The sequence below is a fragment of the Pleurodeles waltl genome, chromosome 7, assembly GCF_031143425.1.
Source record: "Pleurodeles waltl isolate 20211129_DDA chromosome 7, aPleWal1.hap1.20221129, whole genome shotgun sequence".
In the NCBI taxonomy this organism is placed as follows: Eukaryota; Metazoa; Chordata; class Amphibia; order Caudata; family Salamandridae; genus Pleurodeles; species Pleurodeles waltl.
In genome coordinates this window covers 50814164-50841744 of record NC_090446.1, presented here as the reverse complement: position 1 = coordinate 50841744, position 27581 = coordinate 50814164, and the positions used below count along the sequence as shown (strand labels likewise).

At 42.7% G+C, this 27581-nt stretch overlaps 1 protein-coding gene across 2 annotated transcripts in view; it reads left to right on the top strand.

Annotated features, from left to right (window-relative positions):
- The window catches only part of LOC138247172 (killer cell lectin-like receptor subfamily B member 1B allele A), an 87485-nt gene that overhangs the window by 39014 nt on the left and 20890 nt on the right, over window positions 1-27581 (top strand). Inside the window, exons 2-4 of one of the 2 annotated variants that reach the window (XM_069201913.1) lie at window positions 12810-12917; window positions 18605-18664; window positions 22408-22565. In XM_069201913.1, the coding sequence (XP_069058014.1) occupies window positions 12810-12917; window positions 18605-18664; window positions 22408-22565 (326 nt within the window). The remainder of the gene's footprint in view (window positions 1-12809; window positions 12918-18604; window positions 18665-22407; window positions 22566-27581) is intronic. The other variant, XM_069201914.1, reaches the window with a different exon arrangement.

Sequence of the window (27581 nt, the reverse complement as noted above, 5' to 3'; positions counted from 1 at the left end):
GTGTGGGTGTGGTGTGTGTATGTGTATCAGGTGTGTGTATTTTGAATTGTCCAATGTGATAGTGTTTTGTACAGGTATGTGTATTTTGAGCGCAGCGGTGTGTACCGCCAATGGAATACCGCGGTTGAAAGACCGCCGCGTGCATACGTGGGTCGTAATGGCATGGGCGTATTTCTGTTGGTGTGACGGTGGAGGTTTGGTCATCGCCAGTTTATCGCTGGCCTTTGGTGTGGCGGACTTTTGTGGATGTCGGGATTTTGGCGGTTTGCCTGTTGTGGGTCAGAATGACCGTGGCGGTTTACCGCGACCGCGGCGGTGTTATGGCGGTCTTCTGTCCGGCGGTAAGCGAATTTTACCACCGAGGTTGGAATGACCCCCTCAGTGGTCTGTTCTAGAGAATAAGCAATCACTCAGAGCTCTGTTCTAAAGAGTACAACTCACTCAGAGCACTGCCCTATAGAATACACAATCACTCAAAGCTCTGTCCTAGAGAATACACAATCACTCAGATCTCTGTTCAATGGACTACACAACCACTCAGAGCTTTGTTCTGTAGAATACACATTAAACTCAGAAGTCTGTTCTAGAGAATACACAATCACTCAGAGCTCTGTCCTAGAGAATACTCAGTTACTCATAGCTCAGTTCTATAAAATACAGAATCACCCAGAGCTCTGTTCTATAAAAAACACTATCACTCAGGGCTCCACTCTATAGAATACACAATCACTCAGAGCTCTGTCCTAGAGAATACATAATCACTCAGAGCTCTGTCCTAGTGAATACACAATCACTCAAAGCTCTGTTCTAGTGAATATTCAATCACTCAGAGCTCTCTTCCTAAGAATACACAATCACTCAGAGCTCTGTCCTAGAGAATACACAACCAAACAGAGGTCTGTCCTAGAGAATATACAATCAAACAGAGGTCTGTTCTATGCTCTACTCTATAGAATATACAGTCACCCAGAAGTCTAATCTAGCAAATACTCAATCATTCAGAGCTCCGTTCTAGTGAATACTCAATCACTCAGAGCTCTGCTCTATAGAATACACAACCACTCAGTGCTCTATTCTATAGTATACACAGTCACCCAGAACTCGGCTTCCTATTAATATCTGAAAGAAGACAGACACCTGCTCTTGAGAAAATCAGGGTAAGTCACATCTCTGTTTCTCATAATACATAGATGCACTGAGTTCTGTGTCAAAACCCAGAATCACTAAGAACATTACTTCTAAAGACACCAGCAATTATATGCCCCATTCCTGAAAAACATTCATTCAGGAGGTGTTCTGATGTTGATACAGTGCACTCAAGCTTCCAATGCACAGGGATATTTATAATGCCCTAGCGCCACCTTGTGCCGCATTAAAGTAATTATTTATGACGTTAATGTGACCCAATAAGGCCGAAATCCCCATGCCGTATTCACAGGGTGGCGCAATGCATGCGTCCTGTAACCCTTTGCGCTACATTGTGCCTGCACCAGGCATAATGTATGCAAAGGGGGTGTTCTCCCCGTTAGGGGAGCCGGAAAAATGGTGTAAGGAAATCTAAAGGGGGCTTCCATTCTCTAGAATGGGGTCCCTTGTGCTCTGCAGGAGTAGCACCAATAATTTGGCGCTACTCCTGCAGAGACCATCAATAGCATAATGTGAAATTATGCTATTGCTCCCTACCCTGCGCCATGGTGTGCTGTATTTTAAGAACTGCGCACACGTGGTGGCAGTAGGGGGGCGCTAAGGGGCGCAGGGAAAGTGGTGCTGCACCACTTTCCATAAATCTGCCTAACTTTCTTTATATAGGCCATGTTATATAATATAATCAATACATCTAACACGTCCAATGATTTCAGGTTAGATTCATAAAATATTAAACATGTGGCTCCTGTGAACAGCAAGAGGTTCACTGCTAACTCACAGATTCATCCACTCAGAGCACTATCTAAAATAGGGTCCCTAAGAATGGTCAGGTTTGCTGGGAGGGCATTCCCGAGCCGTGGGCCCAGGTTGGGAAGGTTTCTAGACACAAGGATGTTCTGGGGATTGACCTCAAGGGGCTTCATTGATCTTTTTCCACCTCCGTTGCTGCTGGCCTCCGCTCCGTACACTGTCATTGGTTTTACGCATTCCACAAAGTCCCTGCTCAGCAGAGACCTCAGCAGCTTCGCACTATTGCCCCTCAGGCGGGTTTGGTACCAGACTATTCCAGGGACAGGCTTTAGGAGGGAGCAGATCCCTTTTACTGGGAAGAGGAGCCGACCTCAGCAGGTCACCGACAATCTTAGGAAACCCTCCGACCTCTGCTTCTCAGCTTAGAAAACGCAGGCATTTATTACAACTTATTTATATATAGTTAATGCTGTGGCTTTCCTGTGTGTAACTCAGCGGTGGGTGGTGAGTTGTGAAGGTTGTGGGGTGCAAACGTTATGTATAAGTAGAGGGCGTTCTTGGTGTGTCGCCCCTCTGAAGAGTTTGAAAACAGAAGCCAACCGTGCATTTTAAAGCAAATTTAAACAATTTATGTGAAAGGAAGAATTTTCAAAAAATATTTGCAGATTGTGTAACCTCGTTCTTAAGAGCTTTGTTTTCAAGTAATTGAGCTGTGATTTTTTTTTCCTCGTGGCCTTTTTGTCAAATGTGCTATGAACACCAGTCTGTGCCAGTCCAACCTCTCAGAATGGTGAAGTGCTTTGATTTTTACAAAATAAAGATTGTAACTAGTGAATGGTAAGGCATGGCAATCCTTCTCTCTGGTGCAAGGCGTCCTGTTTTTTTTTTCTTAGGTCCAGTCTCATCTTTCACTCAACTTTAAGCCAATCAATCCAATGGCATTTGATAATGTTATAATAATAATAATAATAATAATATGGCATATGTGTGATGATACTGCCTACCACAATCATTTACAAAATGCAAAGAAAGGGTAGGAAAGATGTAAATACTTAGCGCACCATGGCGGAAGTTAGGGGACTAGCATTAGACTTTTTTACACTAGTCCAGAGCTTTGCAGGATCAACATAACAAATGTTGATTCTAATCCTGCAAAGCCCATTGAGGCCCATTGTAAACAATGGTGTGCCTCCTCTCAACGTCTGCACTGAGCAGGGGTTAAAAGTGCCAAAATAAATGATGCAAAGAAATCTTCTAGATTTCTTTGCACCATTTTTTATGCCCCCCTGAAAGGGGAGTGCCCCCTTTGCATACATTATACCTGGTGCAGGCATAATGTAGCACAAAGGGACACAAAGGATTACAAAGTGGCGCAAAGTGGCACAATGCATTGCGCCACTTTGTAAATATGGCAGAGCAATTTTGGCCTTGTTGGGCCACATTAAAGTAAAAATACAATGCCTCTGATGTGGAGCAAAGAGGCGCTAGTGGCTCACAAATATGGCCCTTTGTTTTGCTTTGGAACATGGTATGCCTAAAAAGAGGTATGTTTTGAGCAGACATTGTCTGTGTGGACCGGAAGTGCGGTCACTTTTGACTGCAGCCCCCACTGAACCTGTTCTCTGCTGCGGTCGGGCGGGAGGAGGGAAGGGTATAAGCTGTGTCTGGGGGGTGGGGTAGCCCATCCTGAAGATAACACTCTGAAGATGCTGCTTTCAAACATCGCTTCGACTTCTGATATCTTTCTGCTACTCGTTGTGTGTTTTACACGATGTACATTTGTTGACATCTATGTAAAATCGCTCTGATGTGGTCCGCTCTTTTAAAACTTGGTAGTGTTTTTTTGTGAAGCGCAAGGAACTCCTGCCTACATGCTAAATCTTCATAAAATGTAGCACATTTGCACATTAGTGATTTCACCTCATTCTCTCACTTGTACGCATCATATTATATGGATTTACACACAATGTTGTCATATCGATCACATTTCAAGTCTCATATTCCATAGATGACCAGTTTTTGGGGAAAGCTGTGTATGTTACCATCAGTGCCACTGGAGTTTCCGGAAGCACTGGCCTGTCGCGGGCCCATCCCCTTGAGGTCTCTTTTTTCTGGAGCATTTTTGTCTGGAAAGGGGCTACCCAAGCATCTGCGGCCCCTTCTGTAATACCAAATTGCCCTGAGGGCGTACAAAGTGCGCGTTTATGCCCATTTCACCCCCGGTGTACTCTCTGGAATAGGGCCCAAGGTGTTTTCCCTTAAAAGTATAAATGATAGTCTCAACAACTCATCCACTTTTAGCCTCATCCACCTCTGCCATCTGACAGCATCCATGACATTTTACAGGTTTACATATTCAGTTAGGGTTTAGCAGTCCGTGCTCTTCTTGTGGTCATTTTTGGGATTTTCACCTGTTTGCTACTCACATGGGGGGCTTTGCATATCATCTCCATTGGTTTGGGGCTCTATTATAGACACCCCTCTACACAATACAACAGCATGATCAAAGAAGGTTAACAGCTTTAATTAGGAAAACTAAAAACAATTGATGTAGAGACTTTGTTAACAGGTTGGCAAGTTTTTGGCAGCAAATTTCCTAACACTTCAGAGGACTACAGTAAATCAGTGTGTGTTAGATTTGACAGCCCTAGAGAGGTCTCCCCCAAACCTTTTGCATGGTTGCCTCACATTTTTGCTATTCTTTTTGTTGGCATTGACACTCTGAGTACTTTACCACTGCCAACCAGGGCTCAGTTGCATGCGTTTCACCCCTAAAATAGGATTTGATTGACAGATTCACAATTGGCACATTTAATTTACCTATAAGTCTCTCATACAGTGCACTACATGTGCACATGGCCTCTAAATAAAATACTAATAGTGAGCCTGCAGCACTGATTGTGCCACCCAGACACGTAGTACTTGTACATGTCTGAGGCCTGCCACTGCAGAGCATGTGTGTGCAGTTTACACTGCCATGTCGACTTGGCATTTAGAACCCCTTGCCAAGCCTTCAACTCCTCTTTTAATACATATGTCACCCTCAAGGTAGGGCCATGGTAGCCCATAGGACAGGGCAGCATGTAACTAAAAAGAAAGGGCATGCACTTTTAAGTTTTGCATGTCCTAGTAGTGAAAAACTCCCAAACTTGTTTTTCACTACAGAGAGGTCTACCTCTCCCTCATAAGAGATTGCTATTTACATTTAATAAGATGTCATTCATAATTGACAGGAGACAGAGTTATCATGTTTAGAACCTATGGAACGGTAATGATACATCCTATCCTCTTTAATTGTAAAGTTAGATTTGTAGTTACCATTCTGAAAATACCACTTTTAGAACGTTGGAGATTTTCCTGCTCTTAGCCAATTTGGTATCTGCTGCCTGTCTCTAATCACTGACTGGGCTAGGGGACAGTTCACTATGTATATTCCCTCCCGACAGCCCCACACAAAGGAAGGCTGGGTGTGACTTCATGCATCTTCCTGGGAGAAGGGAGGGAGGAGCCAGGCGCAGCCTCACCCTTACACCTCAATAGGCTGTGTTCTGTACACACATAAAGGGGTGAATACTCCTTGCGGCAGAAAGAAAGAATCTGTGGGCACTTCAAAGATCCTTCTTTGAAGTCACGCCCACTTCAAGAACAAAACTGAGTTTAAGTACTGGACCTCTGACCCTACCAACTCAGTACACTTCAGGACACGAAACCAACTTGCCATGATGAAAAATGCAGAGCTAAGGACTGCCACACTGCTGGACTGCTGCTCTGGAAAACTGCTCCCTTGCTGTGCTTTCTACTGCCTGCTGCTCTCTCTGACTGGGCTTTCATCGCTTTACCAGGAGTGAGTCCAAGGGATAGCTGATTAGCCTACTATTCTTCAAAAACTGAGGGACATCAAAGTCTTTCACACTGCTCCTGTGCTTGGTTCAATGGGAGTGAACCCAGGTGCTTGCTCCAGAGGAACCAATGCATCCTTTGCTGCTAGAGCAGAATCAAAGCGTCACCACTGTTGCGGGAACAGAACCAGTGCATTGCACTTGGAATCCTGCAACTCCATCAGAACCACTGCTTCAGAACACCAGCATAACCACCACAACTGCGGGCAATGATCAATGCATCCCCTTGACTGGATGGAGAAACTCAGCACATTGGCTTCAGAACTAATGCATCTCAGGACAGGTTATTCGCACTCGAAATCAATGCATGGCCATCGTTTCATGGAGAAAACCAACACATCTACTTGTCTGCGGGATCAACACTAATGCGTCACTGGTCTAAAAACCTGCATCTCATTGTTTGCAATCCGGATTGAGGTACATTTGCTCAGCATGGCTTACGTGGGTCCTGTCAAGGTATTGCACTTTAGTCAGCCCCGAACTCTGCAGAGCCATTAACTCAGTACAGGCATGTAGCTGGCTAATGTGTGCTCTGAATATGGGCCTGCAAACACATGCAACTGATATTCTCCACCCCCCTTGTACACAATGCCATCACTGATGTTGACCATGAGGGAAAAAGCTATGCTATCATGTCAGCGTTGAAGAAATGCAATAAAAAAGTATAAAGCCACAGAGTGATTGGTCAAGTACTTAATCATCCCTCCCCATAGTTGCCTTGAAAGCGTGGCCCTGGTGAAAGGCTTCTTTGGCCAAAACAATCCAGGCTTTTCTCTTAGGCTTTTTATACTTAAATCTGCATTAGAGCAAAGCAAGGATTGGTTAGGACAGGTGAGTCCAGCGCTCCACAGCAGAACAGAACAAGGGTGTGTGCTGTGTCCTCCTGCTCCCTTTCAAAGTGCTGGTTCGAGGTCTGAAGTGCTCATGTTGGCTTGGCCACAGTCAGAAACCTGTCCAGCCAGGCATGGGCACTAGACTTCAGCTAATGCAACTTGACAGCAATGCCAATCACCCTGATTGGCCAATCCTCTCTTCTTTGTAAGCCCGCCCCAGCAGCCTACACCATTAAACTCGGAGAAAGCAGGACTTAATGCTTATATTGTTATGTATCTTGCACTGGTGCCTCACTGTGGGGGGGTTATAATACCTCCATGTCCTAGAGGAGGGGCCACCCCTCCCACAACCATATGTGTTCATATTATCAAATGTGAAGGTACTAAATGAATTGACCCCAAAAGTTGAGTTGGCTTTGCCAGGTTTGGGATTTGTGATCAGAGGAGTAAACAGATTTTAGCCATGACTGCTCAATTAGCTGAACTATGTCAGCAGTTAAATATCATAAATATGTGCTGATTAGCAGGTGGTGATTCTGACGCTAGTCCCCTAACTACAGCTATGAAGCACCATATTTTAAATACGGCACACACTTGGTGGCATTAGAGAGGCGCTAAGGGGCCAAAGAAAAGTGGTGCTGCACATAGTGCAGCACCACTTTTCCTAAAAATGCTGCATGGTATCATGAAACAATTCTGAACCACTGGATACGCCAAAGTGCGGTGCTTGTAACATGGGAGACCAACTTGAGTTGAGAATACAATTAAGTATTGCAACTCTGCAGCTGGCATGAATTGATGGAACTCTGACCCGAGGTCCATCTTCAAAAACCAACAGTAACCTGTGAACTCACTCAAGATGTCATTAACTGTTAGGGTCTCCCCCTCTTGATGGCTGGATTAGGGAGGCACATATACACACATATCCTTACTACACCTGGTTGCTTCTATTTTTGAGTCACCACAATTGGGGGCACTCACAGAGTGGGATCTCTCACCTGTTTAATGATGTCACCTGGCTCCAACTTCATCTCCTTCTCCACTTTGGACATGAGCTTGAAGGCCACTGGTGGTGAAGTAGCGCTATTGGCTGGATAGACCAGTTTATTTGAATCCATATATCATCTCTTTCAAGCATCTTATTTCATAAAACAGGGTTTGGGATACTTCCAACCTCAAGTTTTTTCCTAACAAGAATTCGTTAAGCACAAACTATTAGTTTGAGTCTTTTTTAAGTCTGACCACAAAGCACCATGCCTTTGTCTTCTTTGATGCCATGTATTTTGGAAGTAGTAGAGTGCCCCTCATGGCTGATGCCTGCTGCAAACAAGCTCGCTTGCACAAGGTGTTCAGTGTTGCCATTTGAATACTTCACACCTGGATTGCCCGGAATTTGGGCTTTTTTCTACAATCTCATGCTCTTCCTGTGCCACAGTGTTTATAGACACCTCAGCATCAATAACAGCTGATAAGGTCTGCCCTTCCACTCACACCTGGCATTTCAGGGTGGCCCTCACTGAGTGTAGAACAGCTTTGCAGTCTAAACGATATATAGAGATCCTTCTAGCCCATCTTCATTCATGTTATCATGTTGTGGTGTGTTGGGTGTGGGTTCTAATGCACTCACTGCCTTCCTTGTGTTGTTTTGTGACATGAGACATCTTGGTGTAGTGATTCAGTTTACTGCACAATAAACACTTCTCACCCTTCCAGGGCTCTCCCCTGTGTGTAGGGAGCGACTGTTGCAACATCTGCAGGACCGGCGGGGTGGCTGTGCCATGTGTCTTTCTCTTTTTCCTGTTGCCATCCCCATAGACACTTGGTTGATTGGCTATGTCTTAGTCGACTTCTGCAGTGCTGCTTCCATATGGGTAGCCCTGACTTTGGGGAGTTCTTAGGAGTGTCCTAATGTAAGGATGTCCATCATGGATTTTCCTGTGTATAGTAGTATTTGTACATTTAATTTTTCTGATGCACAGCCCTGTATCAACTGAGCTCTCATTTTGCCCATCTAGTCTGGGTGAGTATGTGTCCTGGCCATTTTGCTGAGTTATATTTTTTTCTGTGTGTTTATGTGTGTAAAAAGAGCCCAATCATTCATTGTGTTCTGATTTGGCGAGTCACAGTAGAAATCACTAGTTATCAGGGTTGGCCATCGGCATAAAATAGATGTTATGGGATGTCTTTAATGTAGCAAATGTGAAAGGTGGTCCGTCCTCCGCAACATTTTTAGAGCTGTAGTAGAGTTTCTCATTCACTAGGTAAAGCAACATGGGCTTCTTCCAGTCTTCAATTGCTATGGCTGTCAAGTACATCTCTAATCGCTTGAACCACAGTTTCCATCTTGGGGCTGGTGCAGATGTGGCACAGTCAAGATAAATGGCTCAAAGGGTGGGATAGTTGCAAAGCACCAGTGGATACACCTATCCTTTGTAAGTCTTCGAAGTGAGCTCTGGTCTTATACCTACAAAAGTGTGGTCTTTCACAATTAATATGGCAGCTACCATCCCTGGGAAGGCACTGCACCAGCAGCATGGCTATCGTAGGTGTGGCCCCCAAGTGTTCATAGTCTGAGGGCCTGATTACGACCTTGGCGTGGGGATTACTCTGTCCCAAATGTGACGGGTATCCAGCCCGCCGCACTACAAGTTTCATTACATCCTATGAAACGTTTAGCACGGCAGATGGGATATCCATCACATTTGGGATGGAGTAATCCTCTCCGCCAAGGTCGTAATCAGGCCCTGAGTGTGCCAGAGCCAGAGGTCTGCAATGCTAGCCACTACGAGTGAGCACTGTTCTGCTGAGCAAGGCTGGTGGGTTCTCATGTCAAGAGGGCTAGCTGATGTCTTCTGGTTTATTATACCACCTGGAACTGACATGAACAGCGCGTCGTTCCCTTCATGGTGCCAGCTACAAAGAGGACGTTAAGTGCAGCATAGATAAATGCCTCAAAGCAGGGCGGTGCTCAAGCATGCACTTAGGAAATCACCCATGTTGTCTTCTGTCATTGGCCTTCCATAGGGCGACCGCTAGGACTGCCACCATGAGTCAGGGTCAAACACCATAAGTGGGCCAGCCACCAAGGTGATCCTGAAAACCAGCTGAGAAGTCCAAATTTTGGCACATACGTAAGAGGCAGCACTGCAGATCACCGACGTAGTGTAGGTGAACACTATTCCTTCTGCCTCCTGGCCATTCTGTTATGTCGCAGTCTAAGGCTGCTGGTGTAAATAATAACTCAGACACTGTCACTGCAGGTACTATATTGCCCTAGTGCAAGCTGACTGCAATTTTTTTTTTTTTTTTTTTCCACACATAGCTTTATTCGGTTACTTTCAACCATAAAAGCAAAACAACCAACAATTGAATGAAAAAGGAAATAGAAATTAGGTTAAAAAGGATAAGAATAAGATAAAAACATATATTTCAGCCTTAAAACACATAAAATTATTTTCCTTAGAAAAAGCACCTAACCCCCTAATACCTAACATTTAAATTAAACATGGGGTTTTATTTCAGTCTAGGTGTGTAGTTAAAATTTAGCAACTAAAACACTTTTTTTTTTTTTTTTTTTTTTTTTAAACATTTGGTCCTCATCATCATTATTTCCCCAAAAATTTAGTACGTATATGCCAAGCAGCTACAATATACTTGCTAACCGCACAAGATAGAGGGAGAGAAGTTTCCCTCATCATGATCCTTAAGGCAACAATACAATGTCTTACCCCCATATTACTGCACACAGATCGTAACCACTTCCGTCGCGCAATCAAATATGCAGGGCATATAAACATAAAATGTACAATAGATTCTGAAATTTGATTGCAACTCGGGCAAGTATCAGGACTTGGGGTCGCACTGCACGTACTGCCATAGGATTTAAGAGGCAGACAACCATATCTAAACTCAATATATAGACTCTTACTTAATGGATCAAGAATTGTATCCATAAATGGTTCCAGATATGGATACCATTTAAAATCAAAGAATTGTGACGTCAATCTGCCGTGTGTTGAGCACAGCAGGTAGTTTTCCCTGACATGTATCCAGTAAACAGTTTTCAGATGATTCTTCTGATCCTTCCTTATACTTTCTGGATGACTCCAAAACTCACTAAGACCCAATCTATGAAACCATTTTGAGATGTGGTTAAACCAGGAAATGGTAAGTACATTTGGTCTATCTAGAATGTCTTGAATAGACTCCTTGTATGTGGATAGCTCAGGGGTGGTCCATACACGGACCCAGAAAAGCAATGGTCGTAGGGCAATTACATCTGAGATGCGTGGAAGGCCAAGGTCCCAGAACATTGGCAGCAGTGGGGTACTGCGAGGACAGGCCAAGGTTGACCTTACAAAGTTGTTTTCCCCCACTGCTAGCTTGCCAGTGTTCGAGGACCCCCAAATTTCTGCCCCATAGACCGCAGCGCTCTGTGCCTTTGCTCGGTAAATTTTAATAGTTGGAGTAATCACTCTCTCAGAGGTGGACTTGTGAAAGCGTAAAATGGCCCCAGATCTCTGTGCCAAAAGAGCTAAGCTTTTATCGATTTGGGGCCCCCAATGCAGGTTGTTGCTAATTCTCACCCCCAAATAATCTATGGAGCTTACCATACCTAGGGGGGTTCCATTATAGAAAATTGAGTATCTCTTAGTGGGGCCACAGCCCAGGGTCATAAGTTTAGTTTTGCTATGGTTGAGTTCAAGCCCATAGTCAACACAAAACGAACTAAACTTATCCACAAGTACCTGGAGACCCATAGGAGTTCTGGAGATCAGGAGGGAATCATCAGCAAATAGCAAAATTGGAATTTTGTGGTTATTCAAGGATGGAGCATCATTTTGGCAGTTGGTAACAACTTGCACCACCTCATTGATAAACAATGTAAATAGCGTTGGGGCAAGAACACAGCCCTGACGCACTCCTCTCCTAATCTCTATTTTGTCGGTGAGTTCCCCCTGATTACCCCATCTGACTTGTGCAAATGTTTTTTCATGTAATCTTTTAATTAAATGCACTAAGTTTCCTGGGGTACCGATTTTGTTTAATACTCCCCAAAGTTTCTCTCTTGGGACAAGATCGAATGCAGATCTCAGATCTACAAAGGCAACATAAAGCTGCAAATTATTATTTTAATGATGTAATTGCAGATCATACTATCACTTACTGCTCCATGGGTGTGTCTCAATGAAAACACCCTTCACTGTTCCAATATTGGTAATACCCAAACCCACAGTAGAGGACCATTCAAACAGTAGAAACACATGATAAAATATCTGCCCAAAGCTAAAGAAAACCAGCTCAGGGTTCTATACCCAACACATGACAAGCTGAGAAGGTCAAATGATTGTGTTACTTTTTTGTGCCTTTATCAATTGAAAATCTAGAAAAAATGGCTTTAGTGAACTCCTTTATGGTTCTACCATGTTAACACAAGGCTGGTATCTATTCAGATGACAATCAGAACAGAATACACAGATGCACACAGAAGGCAGTTTAAAGTACAAAAAGTTTACTGCCAAAACACTCACTAACAAAAATGTGCAAAACTACATTGATAAGTATTTTATTTACCCTGTGTTAGAGAGCTCTTGAATTTGTTTCCCAGGCAAAGGCTGACTGCATTACTTGTCGAACTTTGTGGAGTCAAAGCGTGATACACACAACTTGCAATGCTGATTAGGTTATATATGCCAATTTGTGCCCAAGTAGTACCATCCAACCCAGAAGTAAGGTCTAAGTATTGTTTCTGGTCTCAAAGTTGGCCAAGAAATGTAGAATCTAGATGGACCATTTGGTAGATATCAACTGGCATATTAATGTATTTTTCTGCGTATCCTGAGAAAAATGTTCACATTCGCTTAGATTAGAACATGGGTCAATCGAATGAAGAATACATGGTTCCTGCAGTTGCTTTGAGTATTGCTTCTTTAGACCTGTGAAATACATGAGCATAGAATAATTTTAAGACATATTTGCTAGTGCGGAATTAGCCTTCATTGGCAACTGGGCAGATATGGGTAAGTGGTAATACGTGTGTGATAAACCGGTGAGCTTTCCAACATCTCTGACTGTACCTGGAGTTCTCCAGATCTTTATTCGCTGAGTGTGTAACCACAATGTTTGTAATTATGCATCCCTGTGGATTCTTAATGGAATATTTCCTCATTGAATTTTGCAGCTGGCCTACAAGGACCCTGTTTCCACAGACCTGCTCCATGGATTATTGTCTTGCTGGCAGTCCTTATGGTCCTACTAGTCCTAACTTTTGTGGGATCTGGCGTTTGGAGTAAGTGAATAATTTCTCAGAAATATATAATGGAAAATCCAGGAGATTTTTGTAGCTGAATAGATAAATATTGTCAGAAATATCATCAAGATGATCAAATAATTTAATACCAATTATCAGGAGCAGAAGGAGAGGTTATAGTAAAATCAGGTTCAGAACTAGATAGCCCTGTCTCAGTCACCACAAATGCATTATCAACCCATCCTAGAGACCCAAAACATACCAACACACACACATGCAGGCACCCACATGCACCCACATACATACAAGTGCAATATATCTTCAGGTCAAAGGGTTACTATGCCTCTTGTAGGTACACCTGTCTTCGAGGTGACACCCATAATTTTCTTTTCAAAATATTAGCATTTTTTATTTGCATGCTTCAGTGTTTAGGCAGTGTCACTTTTATCATCTCACACACACCTCTGCACCATAGTCTGGCATATGTAGTGTTACTAGAAGTTTACCATTCCAGTACAAAATACTACGCTTATGCTAACTTTAAAACTATGTGTTCTTTGGGTGATTGCTGGTCAGTGCAGCAGACATGCAATGTGTGCAAAAGTAGGGGAAATAATATTTCTTCTCATTAACACCAAAATCAAGGAGGTGTTATATTTTTGCCAGAAGCCCTGTGTATCAATTTTAGTAGACAGGGATTTGTGTCAAAAACCATTGGTGATAGCATGTGGAAATGCCCATGTACCACTCATGGGACCCCCTCAATACAAAGTAGTGCAAAGCACCATTTGCTTTACTTTAGGGACTACTTTCCAGTGCAAAACACTTTGCCCTGAAAAGCAATTACTTTAGCAAGACTTTGTACCAATGTGTGCCACTTTGCATGACATAAATCTGTCCGTACATTTTATGAGGACATTGTGTATCCAGTTCAGTGGAGTTTCCAGGACTTGCTGTGCCAATTCTATTAATTAAGCAGGCACAACTCAAATGAAAGCACAGAAGTGGATATATGGTATCTTCCTTACATGGAGTGACATGCCAACCCTGTTCAAGAACAAATATTCAACAATTGGTGTTTGACTGTTCAACCTACGCTTCATGGACGTGTCCTCCTTTAAGGCTAAAACCAACTAGGATCCCTCTGCTGGCAAATCTTACTGAAAAGACTTGTTTGTCAATTGCAGAACATCTGTGATTCAAGATCTAGTTTTACCAAGGCTCTGCGGTAGGGATAGAAGAACTACTGCATCTGATGCCCTATACCTTTGACCTTTTTTCAATAACACCAAAAAGGCTACACGTAACAATATGCTACAGTCAACTATACTGAGACATTTTACCAATGGTTCTCAACTCATTAAAGTAAGCCTTGGATTGATGTCCACTTAACCTTGCCATGGAAACAGTATTATTGGGTGATGAAAAACTTCAACAGCAGCCTGGCAGCAGAGGGCACTTTGTGCTGCTAGAATGCAGAGGGTGATGGTGGAAATCAGAGTGCCTTAGGATTAAGGTTAGCAGAAGACTCTGGGTCACTGAGGGTGTAATGATCCACTGCTTGGCTTTGTTTAACAAATATTTATTTTAAGATGTGTAGTTTAATTGACTCAAAGGAAGTGCATCAGTACTACAACTCCCAGGATGTACTCTGTGGTTAGAGTGAACCTCAGGAGTTTAGCTCTATGACCTAGGGAACATGGAGCCATCTGGTACACTTATCTTCTGTGGTCCATGCAGTGATATACTTGCCCACAATCTGTGTATATATTGTTATCAGAGAAGCAGACAAGGGGAGGGAACAAAGTAATTATGAATAAGGAAGAATATGACAATGAGATTCTTAGTCAACTGTGTAACGTCTCATGTTACCTAGAACTTAGTTACAATCCTATGTTTGAAGTATCTAAATTGGGGAACACTAAATTGAAATACTAGAATGATTCAGTATTGCTCAATGTTGATGAATACTACTATGGGGATCATTCCGACCCCGGCGGTCAAGGACCGCCGGGGCCGGGGTCGGCGGGAGCACCGCCAACAGGCTGGCGGTGCCCCGCAGGGCATTCTGACCGTGGCGGTTTGGCCGCGGTCAGAACAGGAAAACCGGCGGTCTCCCGCCGGTTTTCCGCTGCCCTCTGGAATCCTCCATGGCGGCGCAGCTTGCTGCGCCGCCATGGGGATTCCGACACCCCATACCGCCATCCTGTTCCTGGCGGTTCGCCCGCCAGGAACAGGATGGCGGTATGGGGTGTCGTGGGGCCCCTGGGGGCCCCTGCAGTGCCCATTCTGGCTTGGGCACTGCAGGGGCCCCCGTAAGAGGGCCCCACAAAGAATTTCAGTGTCTGCACCCGTCGCACCTTCCCACTCCGCCAGCTCCATTCGGAGCCGGCTTCATCGTGGGAAGGGGTTTCCCGCTGGGCTGGCGGGCGGCCTCCTGGCTGTCGCCCGCCAGCCCAGCGGGAAACACAGAATCACCGCGGCGGTCTTCAGACCGCGGAGCGGTGTTCTGTCGGGGGAACTCTGGCGGGCGGCCTCCGCCGCCCGCCAGAGTTAGAATGACCCCCTATATGTTTTCACATCACCCGAGATATCCATGCCTGTATGCACCACCAAAAATACATAAAAATGGGCCTTTTCCTCCCAGCGGACCAAGTATATCTGCCATTGGTGGACCAACAAAGAGAATATCTGAATTTGAAGATTTATTTTACCTTCCTTTGTTTCCAACTTACCATCCTACATACATAACGTAAAGCATATTCTGAACCTGGTACATGATGCAACATGGTACCATGGCATGTTGTTTTTTACTATGGACACTTTATCATTATATAGTAGTATTATACATGAATACCATATTAATGCAGTAAGGCATTTGTTTAACGGAAGGCCCATTGAACTTCCTGAACATACTGAAATGCTTCTTACTATGTCACGATTAATTGTAGAAAACAATCTTTATCTAATCAATGGAACATGGTAAAAACTGTTGCGTAGGATATCAATGGGTTCTAGATTTACGCCCTCTTGTTCATACCGCTTTATGTGGTGACTCGAGAAAGTGCACGTCTGGGGCTCATAATATTTTTTACTGGGGATGTTACATTGATGATTGCTTTATGATTTCGACTGGCTATTGTGAGGGACTTGACCGTTTTATAAAATAATAACTTAAGTCAAATGAATACAATTTATCATTCACCTATGAATATAGTCATGAGAAAGAAAAGTGTGTTCTTGGATTTACAATTATATATCAGGGATGGTTCTTTACATAGCAAAAGGTATAGGAAAAAGATTGCTGGTAATACCCTTCTACACACATCAAGTGAACATCCCAAATCACAAATCAATTCTATCCCCTATGGGGAAATGCTGTGGGCGAGATGGAAGCAACATTCAAACAGACATTAAGCAATTTAGAGCAAAGATTCTTAATAAATGGATATAATAAGGGTGTGATGAAGAAGCCAAGCAAAGGAGCCTGCATCATTGACACCGCAAAAGTACACTTGTGGATAGAAAACTGAACCACAAACAACATTATAATTTGATCACATTGTTTGCTAGTTTTATCCTATGCCTAATAAGATGTTTAAAATCTTACAAGAATTTTGGGATCTGTTAATTAGGGAGAGAGACCTTCAGCCATTTTTGACTAAACATCCAAGTGTTACATATCAAAAGGGAAGACACTGCAGAACATCATCAATCCTAGCTACCCCACACCCGAGAGACAAGCACCTTGCTGAATACGATTGACTAAAGGATTTTTTAAATGAAGCCTCTCTACCAAGTGTTGATGGGTTATAGATGGAACAACCAAGTTCATGTATCACAGCTTATGTGAACATACAATACATACCCATATGGATTGTGGCACCCGGTATGTAATTTATTCAATTATGTGTAAGGGTAATAAGGTATATGTGGGAAGCACTATTAGGCCACTTAGAGAACACATAGCTGAACTCTTAAGAGCCTTAAAGCAACAATATGTTAAATATCCATTTGCTAGAGAATGTGTAGTTCAGGACGCATACTTGTGTTTTAGTTTTCATGGGATCCATGTGGTCGAGAATGATGTTAAGGGTGGAAACTGGAAATTGAAACTACATCAGAGGGAGGCACGTTGGTTCATGCAATTTCACACAGACAAACGAGTTCTCAACATTGATCATGAAATTCCATACTTTTTCTGGACATAAGAAGGTTTAATGATGTAGATCTCTGTCCACCATGATGTTCAACAATGTGTTATGTATGGTCAATCATACGCTAACAAGAGAATATAGCAATGTTCCTTTACTGGGAGTTCCTTATTGAGCTTACTTGCGATTATTTATCGACAACTTTCTTTGCAGACTGTTCTTTTCAATTATGTGCAAACAAAGACTATTGCAACCGTCAGTTTTCTACAGATTTCTTGATAAGTTTACTTGTGATTATGTAGCAATAACTGTTACTTTCTTTTCAGACCCTCCTAATACATCAATATTCAACTTTTAAATCTGCGCACAAGTGGGGGTGAAGTGTCAGCACTTCCAGTTTCTAACATTATTAGCCTTGATGTGTTCTTTCTGGCACTAAAAGAACAGTATCTGTTGACCAACATGCCGAGGGATGTAATAAGTTATCATTTCAGTTGCAAAATTGCTTTCAATCAGGTATTAAGCTATTAGTCACATTATATTGGTCTTTATTATTGACAGTGTGGGTAGGGTTAGACATTGAGTTGTACGATTAAACTGGTCCGTTACATTTGGGACTGCCATAAGCTTACGGCGTGCACTGGCTATGATGCATAATGTTGTGACTATTGGTATTGCAAGTTACTGACATGGTTTCGTTTGGCGTCCATTCCTGCTTGGAAAATGTAGTTAGTAATATGTTCCTCCATCTCTGGAGACCTTACGGGCATGCTGGAACACTCTTGTAACACTATCTAGGTTAATGGATGTTTTGGAGTTGCTAGTTGGTATTTAGTACTTACTGCATGATTATGTATAACACAAATTTAGAGGGTACATTTTATGGTCTCAATATGTCTTTCGTTGATCCTGTTTACTTGTTTTGGAAAATATGAACATTTGATGTTATCAATGCATCTTTGATTGCTCGGGGCTCAGTGATGTTTGATTAAGAAGCCTCAACTTACATACAGAGTTTGAAGTGGTCTCTCTGTCCTCTACTGAGCACCATACACTGATCATTTTGTTTGTAATTTATGGTGGTACACCTGGGTTTGTGCCTTTATATACCTGGTCATTTGTTGTTCTTATTTGCTCCACAATCTGGGGATCTAATGAGACCAGCAAAGTGCAGAAAGAAAATCAGTCTCACTCCAGGTGCCCTACTTTCCTCCCTCTAGAGCACATTTAGTTTTAGGGTCACTAAAACTATTACACCAATGTCATCCAAACAAACTGTGACTAGCTAATATGGTTCAATATTGTACAAATTCCCAGCTTGGAGAGCTAAATATTTATGTTCTGATGAATGTCTGGATATTTTTAAATGAGAGAAAACAGAAGAATAATTCATGCTTCATAGAATATGCAAAGGAGGATTTGAAGGCTGGTCAATCACAAGGGTTCTGAAGTTCAGTTTCTTTGAGGTGTAGCAGGACCAATCCAAAGGCTGACCACTTCCTCTCTCTACCATTCCTTCACCTTTGCACTCCACTCTGATGGTTCCTTCTCTTATAACTCCTCTCGCTTCAGTTTTCAGGTTACAAAGGGAGACCGAGGACCTGAAGATGAGCCTGAAACAGAGAGTAGAATGTAAGTGCACCAATAAATCGGGTAAATTCACGTTGTTCTTTCAACAAGGTTTATTTAGCTTCACCTTCTCAAAACTAAAGTAAATATCACAAAATGATCTTCTTCACAGTATAGTATAGGGTTATATGACCTACAAGTGGTCTAGCAGGGTCCTCTGGATGTACTTAGCTAGAGATGGGGTACATACCATCCTCTCCAACCTGTATTTGCTCACACAGATCTCACAATTATCACATCCAGTGGGCCCAGGGTTGATGCCTCCACCAGATCTCCATTTTGCTCTGATATGAACAAAAGGAGAAGCCCACGGTCAGCTTTCCCACTCTTATAATCCTTCCACGATTGGAACCAGTCACCTGCCAGGCCAGATCTTGGAGGCCAATTCCCAAAGTAGGTTACACCAAGGACAGAAAATTAAACAAAACAGGCTGCCTGATTATTTGTACTATCAACTCCACTTTGCATCATCAGTGTAATCCAGGGCATACTGCCCATGGGTATAGAGTTCCTGTTGATAGACCTTGGCTGTGGTAAGGACTGAAGCCTGCATTCCCCTGGAATTGTACTGGCAATCACCCTGGGGAATGAGATCATGTTTTGAAGCCCCAGACAGAAACACATTCAATCTCTGTTCCTCTTTCTGTTGCAAAAGAGAGAGAGAAATGTGTTATGCAGTGCTATCTTTTCAGGGCTTAATGCCTGCCTCATGCTGCAAATGTCTAAAGTTTGGCTTGAGAGATTAGTTTTTTCCCTGGTACTGTGATGTGTTGACTGCATATGCCTTCCTCATTCAGTACGTGCTGAAGTGAAATCATGGATTGCATATAGTTCAACTCATTCATAAATATAATATGTAAAGAACCAGTGATATATATGTTTTTGATTGCGAGGCTCAGTACCAATGCCAGATTGAATAGTGTGGATGAATGCAAATAACATAGCATAACAGTACAGAACAGAACAAAGGCCAGATATACAACAAACTGGTGCAGTGCGGTGCTGCACCAAAATCAGCAGCTTCGCACTGCACCAGTTCTGAAACGCAGGGATGCACAGTAGTTACAGGAATATGACACACCCCTGTGTTTCCCCCTGCACCGGAGATAAATTTAGCTGCCAGCCCCAACGCAGGCATCCTTGAACCATAGTGCAAGGGTGTATGCATTGATGGGTGTGATTGTTTATATGCAGGAAGGTGCCGAAAGCTCAGATTTTTAAAACTGCAATGCAGGCTAGAAAGGTACTAGAAGATTCCCCCCATGAGGGCAGAAGGTACAAATTAGAAAAACAAAGGCCTCTCAGAGCTTGAGGAGGTTGCAGAAGTGTTTTTTAAAATAATGAAAATTAATGCAATGATGGATAGAATTAACATGTAAACCTTAAATGAAAATGCAATGTCTTTTAATTCAAGTAAAAAAGCAGTAGGTTATGACATTCACACATAATAGGCTTGAATATCTGATACTGCAAATTCTGCAAATCTGACCTAGGTTACGAATGTGAAATATTAAACTTTTGACAAGCTACCACGATGTGAAAATTATGATTTAATGTAAAAGAGGTTAGTTTAGACCTCCCCATAGACACATTTTGGCAGCATATATTAATGTAGTAAAATGTTTTAGCTTAATGAGGTAAAAACTTCGCCATGAAACTGAAGTTTTCTTAAGCAAACTGAATAATGAGAACCCTCGTGGATTTATACTAAGTTTTGATAAAAAATGGTTCATTTAAACATTGTTGTCTGTGGACTGTTGTTTCTGCGATAAGATGATGACGAAATGTTCCTGTTCTCATGAAAACACTAATAGCTGATTGGCTGATGAAATGAAGAAGAAACACGTTGCAAATGTTTAGATATATTATTTTATATTAGTGTGTGTTCCTAGAGTAGGCTCTTACACTATTGCTCAGATACATTACCAGACACTTTCCAAGACATTCTTTCTGGGGATCTTCTCCTCAGACCTATTCACTTTCCTGCCAAATCTATTCTGTTCTGAGACTCAACTGAGTTTCTTGAACCTCTTTTTATGGGAAGTTCTGCATTGACTGATATTTGGCATTTGATTCTGAAGCTTTATGTCTTTACCTCTTTGTTTGGAGCTTCTTATGGGTTATGACTGACACTTTTTTCTCGTTTTTCCCAAATCCATCATGAAATTTAGAACAAGGATTATTTCCTTCATGGAACATGCTTAATGCATTTATTCTGTTAATGATTGATAACTATGCTTTATTAACTATGGATTGATATTGATGATATTCAATGCTGGGTTCAACAAAGATTGAACAATTAAAATGACTGATAAATAAAGCTTTTGAACTCACACCAACTCTCATCATTGACTGAAAAAAATAATTGAAATGGTGATGACTATTCCATTATTGTTCTGCTCCTGGTTAATCCTAACTTTGTGCAAGGTTCATTGCCTGTGACATGGGGATTTCTTCCCTGATGAGTTGGTAAGCCTTACTTCGCAAACTGATATTTAACTGATATCCCCACTCTACCAGAGTTAAGATCTCCCTCTGCTCTGAAGCCTTTGTTCTCAGCTCTGGCTGCAGATGTTCTACAGTGAACAGTTGTATGCAGGATGACTGCTGTTATCTGTTGTACATTCGCAGGCAGAGCTGTGAAAGGGGGCTGTAGCCAGCCCTTGGGTCTCCCTGGCTTAGCTGCACTGCTTTTTGCAGTTCAGTCAATCCAGGGAGACCCAGGAGCTGAGCAGCACAGGAGCAGAGCATCATTCACCCCTCCCTCCTTCTGAAGCCCTAGTAACACTGAGCTACAGAGGCTGTATATTAGGACATTGAAATGTTCAGAGCAGCGGGCCTATACAAGTTCATATGGACCTGCAGCTCAATTGTCTTTAGAGATGGCAATGTCTTAATAGAACTTCTGAGCTTCTTGAATGAACTTTTCAATGTATTTAATGAGATCAAGACAGGATGCATATTTAACACTTGTTGAGCACTTTATTTAGGTATGCAAAAATATTACTCCAAGTTAAGTTGAACATAAAAGTTGATGCTTTTGGCAGACACTTTGAAAGGTGAAATTGAATGGCTTCTCTTTCTTTAGCGTGAACATTGGTGCTTCTTTTGGGTCTTGTAATCATCACTGCCCTTGGGCAGCGCACAGCTCAGCAGCAGTTTTTATCTTCTTTCACTGTATTTCTTTAGGTTGATCCAAGATTTAGAGGCACCACAGTAAGCAGCCTATATCTCTTTTTGTTCCACGTTCTGTTGTCTGAAAATCATGCACAAATTATGATAAATATTGTGATAAATTAAAGCCTGTAATACATTGCAAGCGCCTGTGCCCTGCACTGAGCCAGTGCAGCGGTTCATGATACGCCCCTTTTGTTTGTAGGGAATATATTGTTCGCCTCTTCTTTTTGCCAGCCTCAGGAAAACTTTGGGTGTTTGTCTTCACTTTGTAAATGTCAACTTAAAAGCAACATTTGCTATCAGTGCTTTGTTTTAAAGCACTGTAAATAGCACTTTCACAGTAATACAGATATCCTCTTTAGAAGGATGAAAGGCCCGAATCAGACCTTCCAGTAGCCGACTCTGTGGGCCATAAAACAGATACAAATTTCAATACTGAGCAGATAAGTCTGCGTATTGAAATACTAATGAAAGGATGATACTCATGACTGGGGCATGCTATTCATCTTCTTTAGTCGATATTTGAAGTCCACATTAACCTTTCATTTAATTTCTTCTTTCAACTGCAGCTCACTGTATACCATCTTGTCCCCTAAACTGGCATCAGCATGGAGAGAAGTGCTATTTTTTTCCAGAAAAACTAGATGAGAAGAGCTGGAGTGTGAGCCACGAAGAATGCTCCTCTAGGGGCTCCCGGCTGGCGGTGATAGAGAACAATAACGATCTGGTAAGGAATCAGTGATAAAGAAGCACAGAGCTGGCAAGGTATCAGTGGAACAGGAGCAGGCAGAGCTGATAAGACTTCAATGATGTAGAAACAGACAGAACCGTTAAGGCATCACTGATACTAATTCAGACAGAACCAGTAAGGCATCAGTGAGACTGAAATAGGCAGAGCAGGTAAAGCATTAGTGATACAGAAGCAGAGAGAACCAGTAAGGCATCAGTGATGCAGAAGCAGGCAGAGCAGGTAAAGCATTAGTGATACAGAAGCAGAGAGAACCTGTAAGGCATCAGTGATGCAGAAGCAGGCAGAGCATGTAAAGCATTAGTGATACAGTTGCAGGTAGCACTGCTAAGGGGTCAGTTATACCTGGCCTGCATTTACGATAGGACCAAGCAGCACTGGTAAGTTATCCATGATGCAGGTGAAGCCAATTGTTAGACTTGCATCTTTTGTCGTGTCTCCCCTATCTTTTTGCCTTCTGACCTCCTGTTTTTATTGTATACTGGACTCTGTTTTGCTGGCTTATTGTCTATGCACACTTTACCCTTGCTAATCAGTGCTAAAGTGCAAGTGCTCCCTATATAAATTGTACTGTTGATTGGTTTATCCATGTTTGGCATATTTGCATTACTGGTAAGTCCCTTGTAAGGTGCGCTAGATATGCCCAGGGCCTGTAAATAAAATGCTACTAGTGGGCCTGCAGTACTGATTGTGCCACCCACATGAGTAGCCCTGTAAACATGGCTCAGACCTGCCACTCCAGTGTCTGTGTGTGCAGTTTTAAACTGCCAGTTCGACTTGGCAAGTGTACTCGCTTGCCAGGCCTAAACCTTCCCTTTTTATACATGTAAGGCACCCCTAAGCTAGGCCATAGGTAGCCTCAGGGACAGGGTGCAGTGTATGTTAAAGGTGGGACTTGCACTGATGTGATTTACATGTCCAAACAGTGAAATACTGCCAAATCCAGGTTTCATTATTGCAAGGCCAATCTCTCTCATATGGTAACATGGGGGCTGCCTTTAAATATTCTTAAAGTGCAGTTTCCGCCTTGAGAGCAGATAAATTTGGAGTTTGGGGTCTCTGGACTCACAATTTAAAAATATATCTTTTAGTGAAGTTGGTTTTTAGATTGTTAGTCTGAAAATGCCACTTTTAGAAAGTATGCATTTTTCTTGCTTAAACCATTCTGTAACTCTGCCTGTTTGTGGTTTCCCCGTCTGGGTCAGTTTGACAGTTTGTCTGTTTGTGCATCTCCTCTAGACAGGGACACAGAGGGTGCTGGGGTGTAGCCTGCATATCCTGATGAGCCATCTGGGCTAGAGTGGAGGGAAGAGTGGTCACCCACACCTGAAAGGGCTATGCCTGCCCTTACACAATGCTGTCTCCAACCCCCTGTTGTGTGTCTGGGCCTGGCCTGGGCAAGACAGGATGCTGTAAACAAGAGAGACTTATTTTTCAAGTTGGGAAACTTCAAAGGCAGAAAGGGGTATAAGTAGTGGACCCAAAACCCCAGACTGCTAGAATGTCTGTATCAAGAGGAACCTCTGCCAAGAAGAAGAGCTGAAGAGCTGGAAGAGGAGTACTGCCCTTTTGCTGTGTTGCTTTGCTGGGTTGGCCTACAGTTGCTGCATCTGCCTTAAAAGAGAGCAAAAGGTAAACTTTGCTGTGTATCCTGCTTCAGAAAGTTCTCCAAGGGCTTGGAGTAAAACTTGCCTCCTGTTGAAAGTCTCGGGGATACCAAAGACTTTAGTCTCATCAGCCTACAGCACTGGGAACTGTGTGTTTTGTGCTATTCAAGAAGAAAATCCACTGCAACGCTGCCAACACCGCTGCTGCCCTGCACCGTGACCTGCCGACGCCACACGGAGCCACACCGCCCGCTTCACACTGGAACCCTCATCTCACTGATGCTGCCAACTGATGCTGCCACCGAGCTGCTGGTTGCACTGTGTCCTGTGAGCCCCACACTTCGGGATTGCCTTGCTCACACTGCAGCCTGGGCAACCCCAATGACGACGCTCCTGCTGACACTAACACGACTGCCTGTACTGTGGTATGTGAACACTGCTCATGAGGTACATGGAGCACCGTCCTGTCCCGCACCGTAGCCTCAGTCCACCCACACCAGCACCAGCGACTCCAGTGTCGTCACCTGATGTCCCTGTCTGCACCGCAACCTCTGGGCACCGATCGGAGCCTGGCCCACTTCACACTGCCAACTTGGGCCTACAGATGGCAGCGCTTCAGCAATGACGACGCTGCTGCCTGCACCTTGGCCTGGTGACACCACACATCGCACTGCCCCACTTCACACCTCAGCCCTGGTTCCACAGATGCTGCTGGATGCCATCACTGAGCCACTGCCTGCACCATGACCTGTGGGCACTGCACGTCTCATCATCCCGCTTTGCACCGCAGCCCCGACACGATCCACACCAGCGCTCCTGACTTCATCATTCTGCCGGTGTTGACATGCAATGCTTGTGACTCCTAGGGCCCTGCGACCCCTGCACCGACCTCTGGAACCGATGCCTGCGACGCCAGTGATGCCGCACTCTGGATCTCATCGTGAGGATCACGATGCCTTGCATTTTCAAGGTACTGTTTACGGGTCTTCCCGACACCATCACTGGCCCACGACGCTGCAGTCCGCCTGAACTGTTGTTTTTGTTGATCACGTCGCCGTGAAAGCCCCAGGTGGAGCTATCGACTTCAAGGAACTGTGCTTTTAAGTAACTTTTGCAGAATTCATATATTTATTACTGCATGTTGGATTTTTATCGTATTTGGTCTTGTTTTATGTAGACACATATTGGCTATTTTTCTAAAACTGGTGTGGTGTCCTTTGTAGTGTTTTCGCTGTGTTACTGTGTGTTATGTGCAAATGCTTCATACATTGCTTTTGAGATAAGCCTGACTGCTCGTGCCAGTCTACCAAGGGGGTGAGCAGGGGGTTCTCTGAGCTGGGTATCTCCCTTATCCTGACTAGAGTGAGGATCCCTACTTGGACAGGGTGCAAACCGACTTCCAACTAGAGACCCCATTTCTAACACTAAGATCTTATTCATTTCATTTTCTAAATAGCTTATTTTCAGCCCAAGAGTTTTGATGCACATAGCACCCCAACTGGAGTGCGGCCATTTGAAAACATTACTGTCAATTAAACATTTTTTAATGAACATTAGATATTACACATCACAACACTGAAGTGTGGGTACACAGTAAAACATAAATTAAAAGGTTAGAAATCACCCAAAGAGTGAGAGTATAGGCTGGTGACACCAGTGAAAACAACAAGAGAAGGCAGACGAACACAGAGGAGGAAGGTGGAATTTCCTAACCATGGGTGCATTACCCGAGAAGGAATGTTTTATTCTGTGTGTATACATTAATCCAGGAATGTCACAGATTTTTTCTGCCAGAAATCTAAAGCTTCTGTGATAGCCAATCTGCGGTTTTCAGGTAGGCTTCTTGCCACTGCATGAAAAATCCCTTAGGGTGGTGGTGCTAGGCGAGGTTTTAGTGACCTGGCAAGTACGTTAGCATGTCTTCAATTATATAGCTATGATAGAGCAAGCAAAATATAAGCCATAAAAGACAAGCTAGGGCTGGTACGAAATCATTGATACTGGGTTGACATTGATGGCACAGAGCTAGGTAGAAATGCTTCTGTTAAAATGACTTTTAGGCTCACATTCTCTCTTATTTAACATAGAAACTAATGTAGAATAAGAATATTTCGGAGGTTTTAATGACATAATGTGAATCATCACTGTCAGTGTATGTGTGTTACTGCCCATCATTAATGCTAACAACCTGTGAATAGCTGAACAAACTAAAGTCAAACAACACAACAGAAATTGTTTGAATCACCACATTCAAAAATTGGAGGTACACTGGAATAAAGATTCCAATATATGTAATGAGGTGCCTTAATAAGACAAAAGAATTAGTTAGAAAATATTCATTCAGCATGGTTAATCACTCCCAAAGCACTGTGCAATCATAGAGTCTTAGGTGTTTACAGTATTTGATTCATGTTAACCCATATGTGAATTAATTTAGAATTTTCCATTTATTCTGTTCATCTTTGATCATTGTTGGTGTTTTTTTATATTCAACGCTTCAAAGCCTTTGAGCCTCAATGCTTTTCGGGGCAGGCACTTCTTCAGTGGGTATATTATGGACTGTTTCACACAAAGTACATTTTGATAGGTCCCAAACTACTGACTTGCATCACCAGATAATTTTTCATATAACTTTATATTTTAAGAAACATCAAAGCATTGTTTTATAATTTAAGTATAATATCTTAATTTAAATTATATTATAAAGAGAAGATATATTATATAAATAATGTCATTTAAATTAGTTATTAAATATTTGTATCTGTTACTTAAATTAAATGTGCTTTATCTAATACATTTCTACATATATCTGTATGTAAGTACATATAAGAGCACAGAGGGGGTTATTCTAACTTTGGAGGAGGTGTTAATCCGTCCCAAAAGTGACGGAAAAGTGACGGATTTACCACCAGCCGTATTACGAGTCCATTATATCCTATGGAACTCGTAATACGGCTGGTGGTATATCTGTCACTTTACCGTCACTTTTGGGACGGATTAACACTCCTCCAAAGTTAGAATAACCCCCAGAGTGTTTACAATATTCGATTCATGTTAATCCATATTGATCCAACTATGGGATTTATTGTAAGCCTCCCATATTTGTTAACAGTCAACAAACAGGGATGCAAATAAATCAAAGAAAGAATAACACGGCTGACACATTTTAGGTGAACACCTTCAACTGGGTCTCTGGTGCTATCATGGTGACCATTACCTATTAACAGAGTCTTTCCTTGTTGTCCTTGGCCCATCAAACACCAGAGCATTATCTTATCAACATTGTGACTCATTTTAGCCACCACTTTTCGACACAATTGTAATTAGAAACTCTATAGTGGTAGGTCACATCTCATGCATTAAAATATAATCAGTGACATTCTTCATT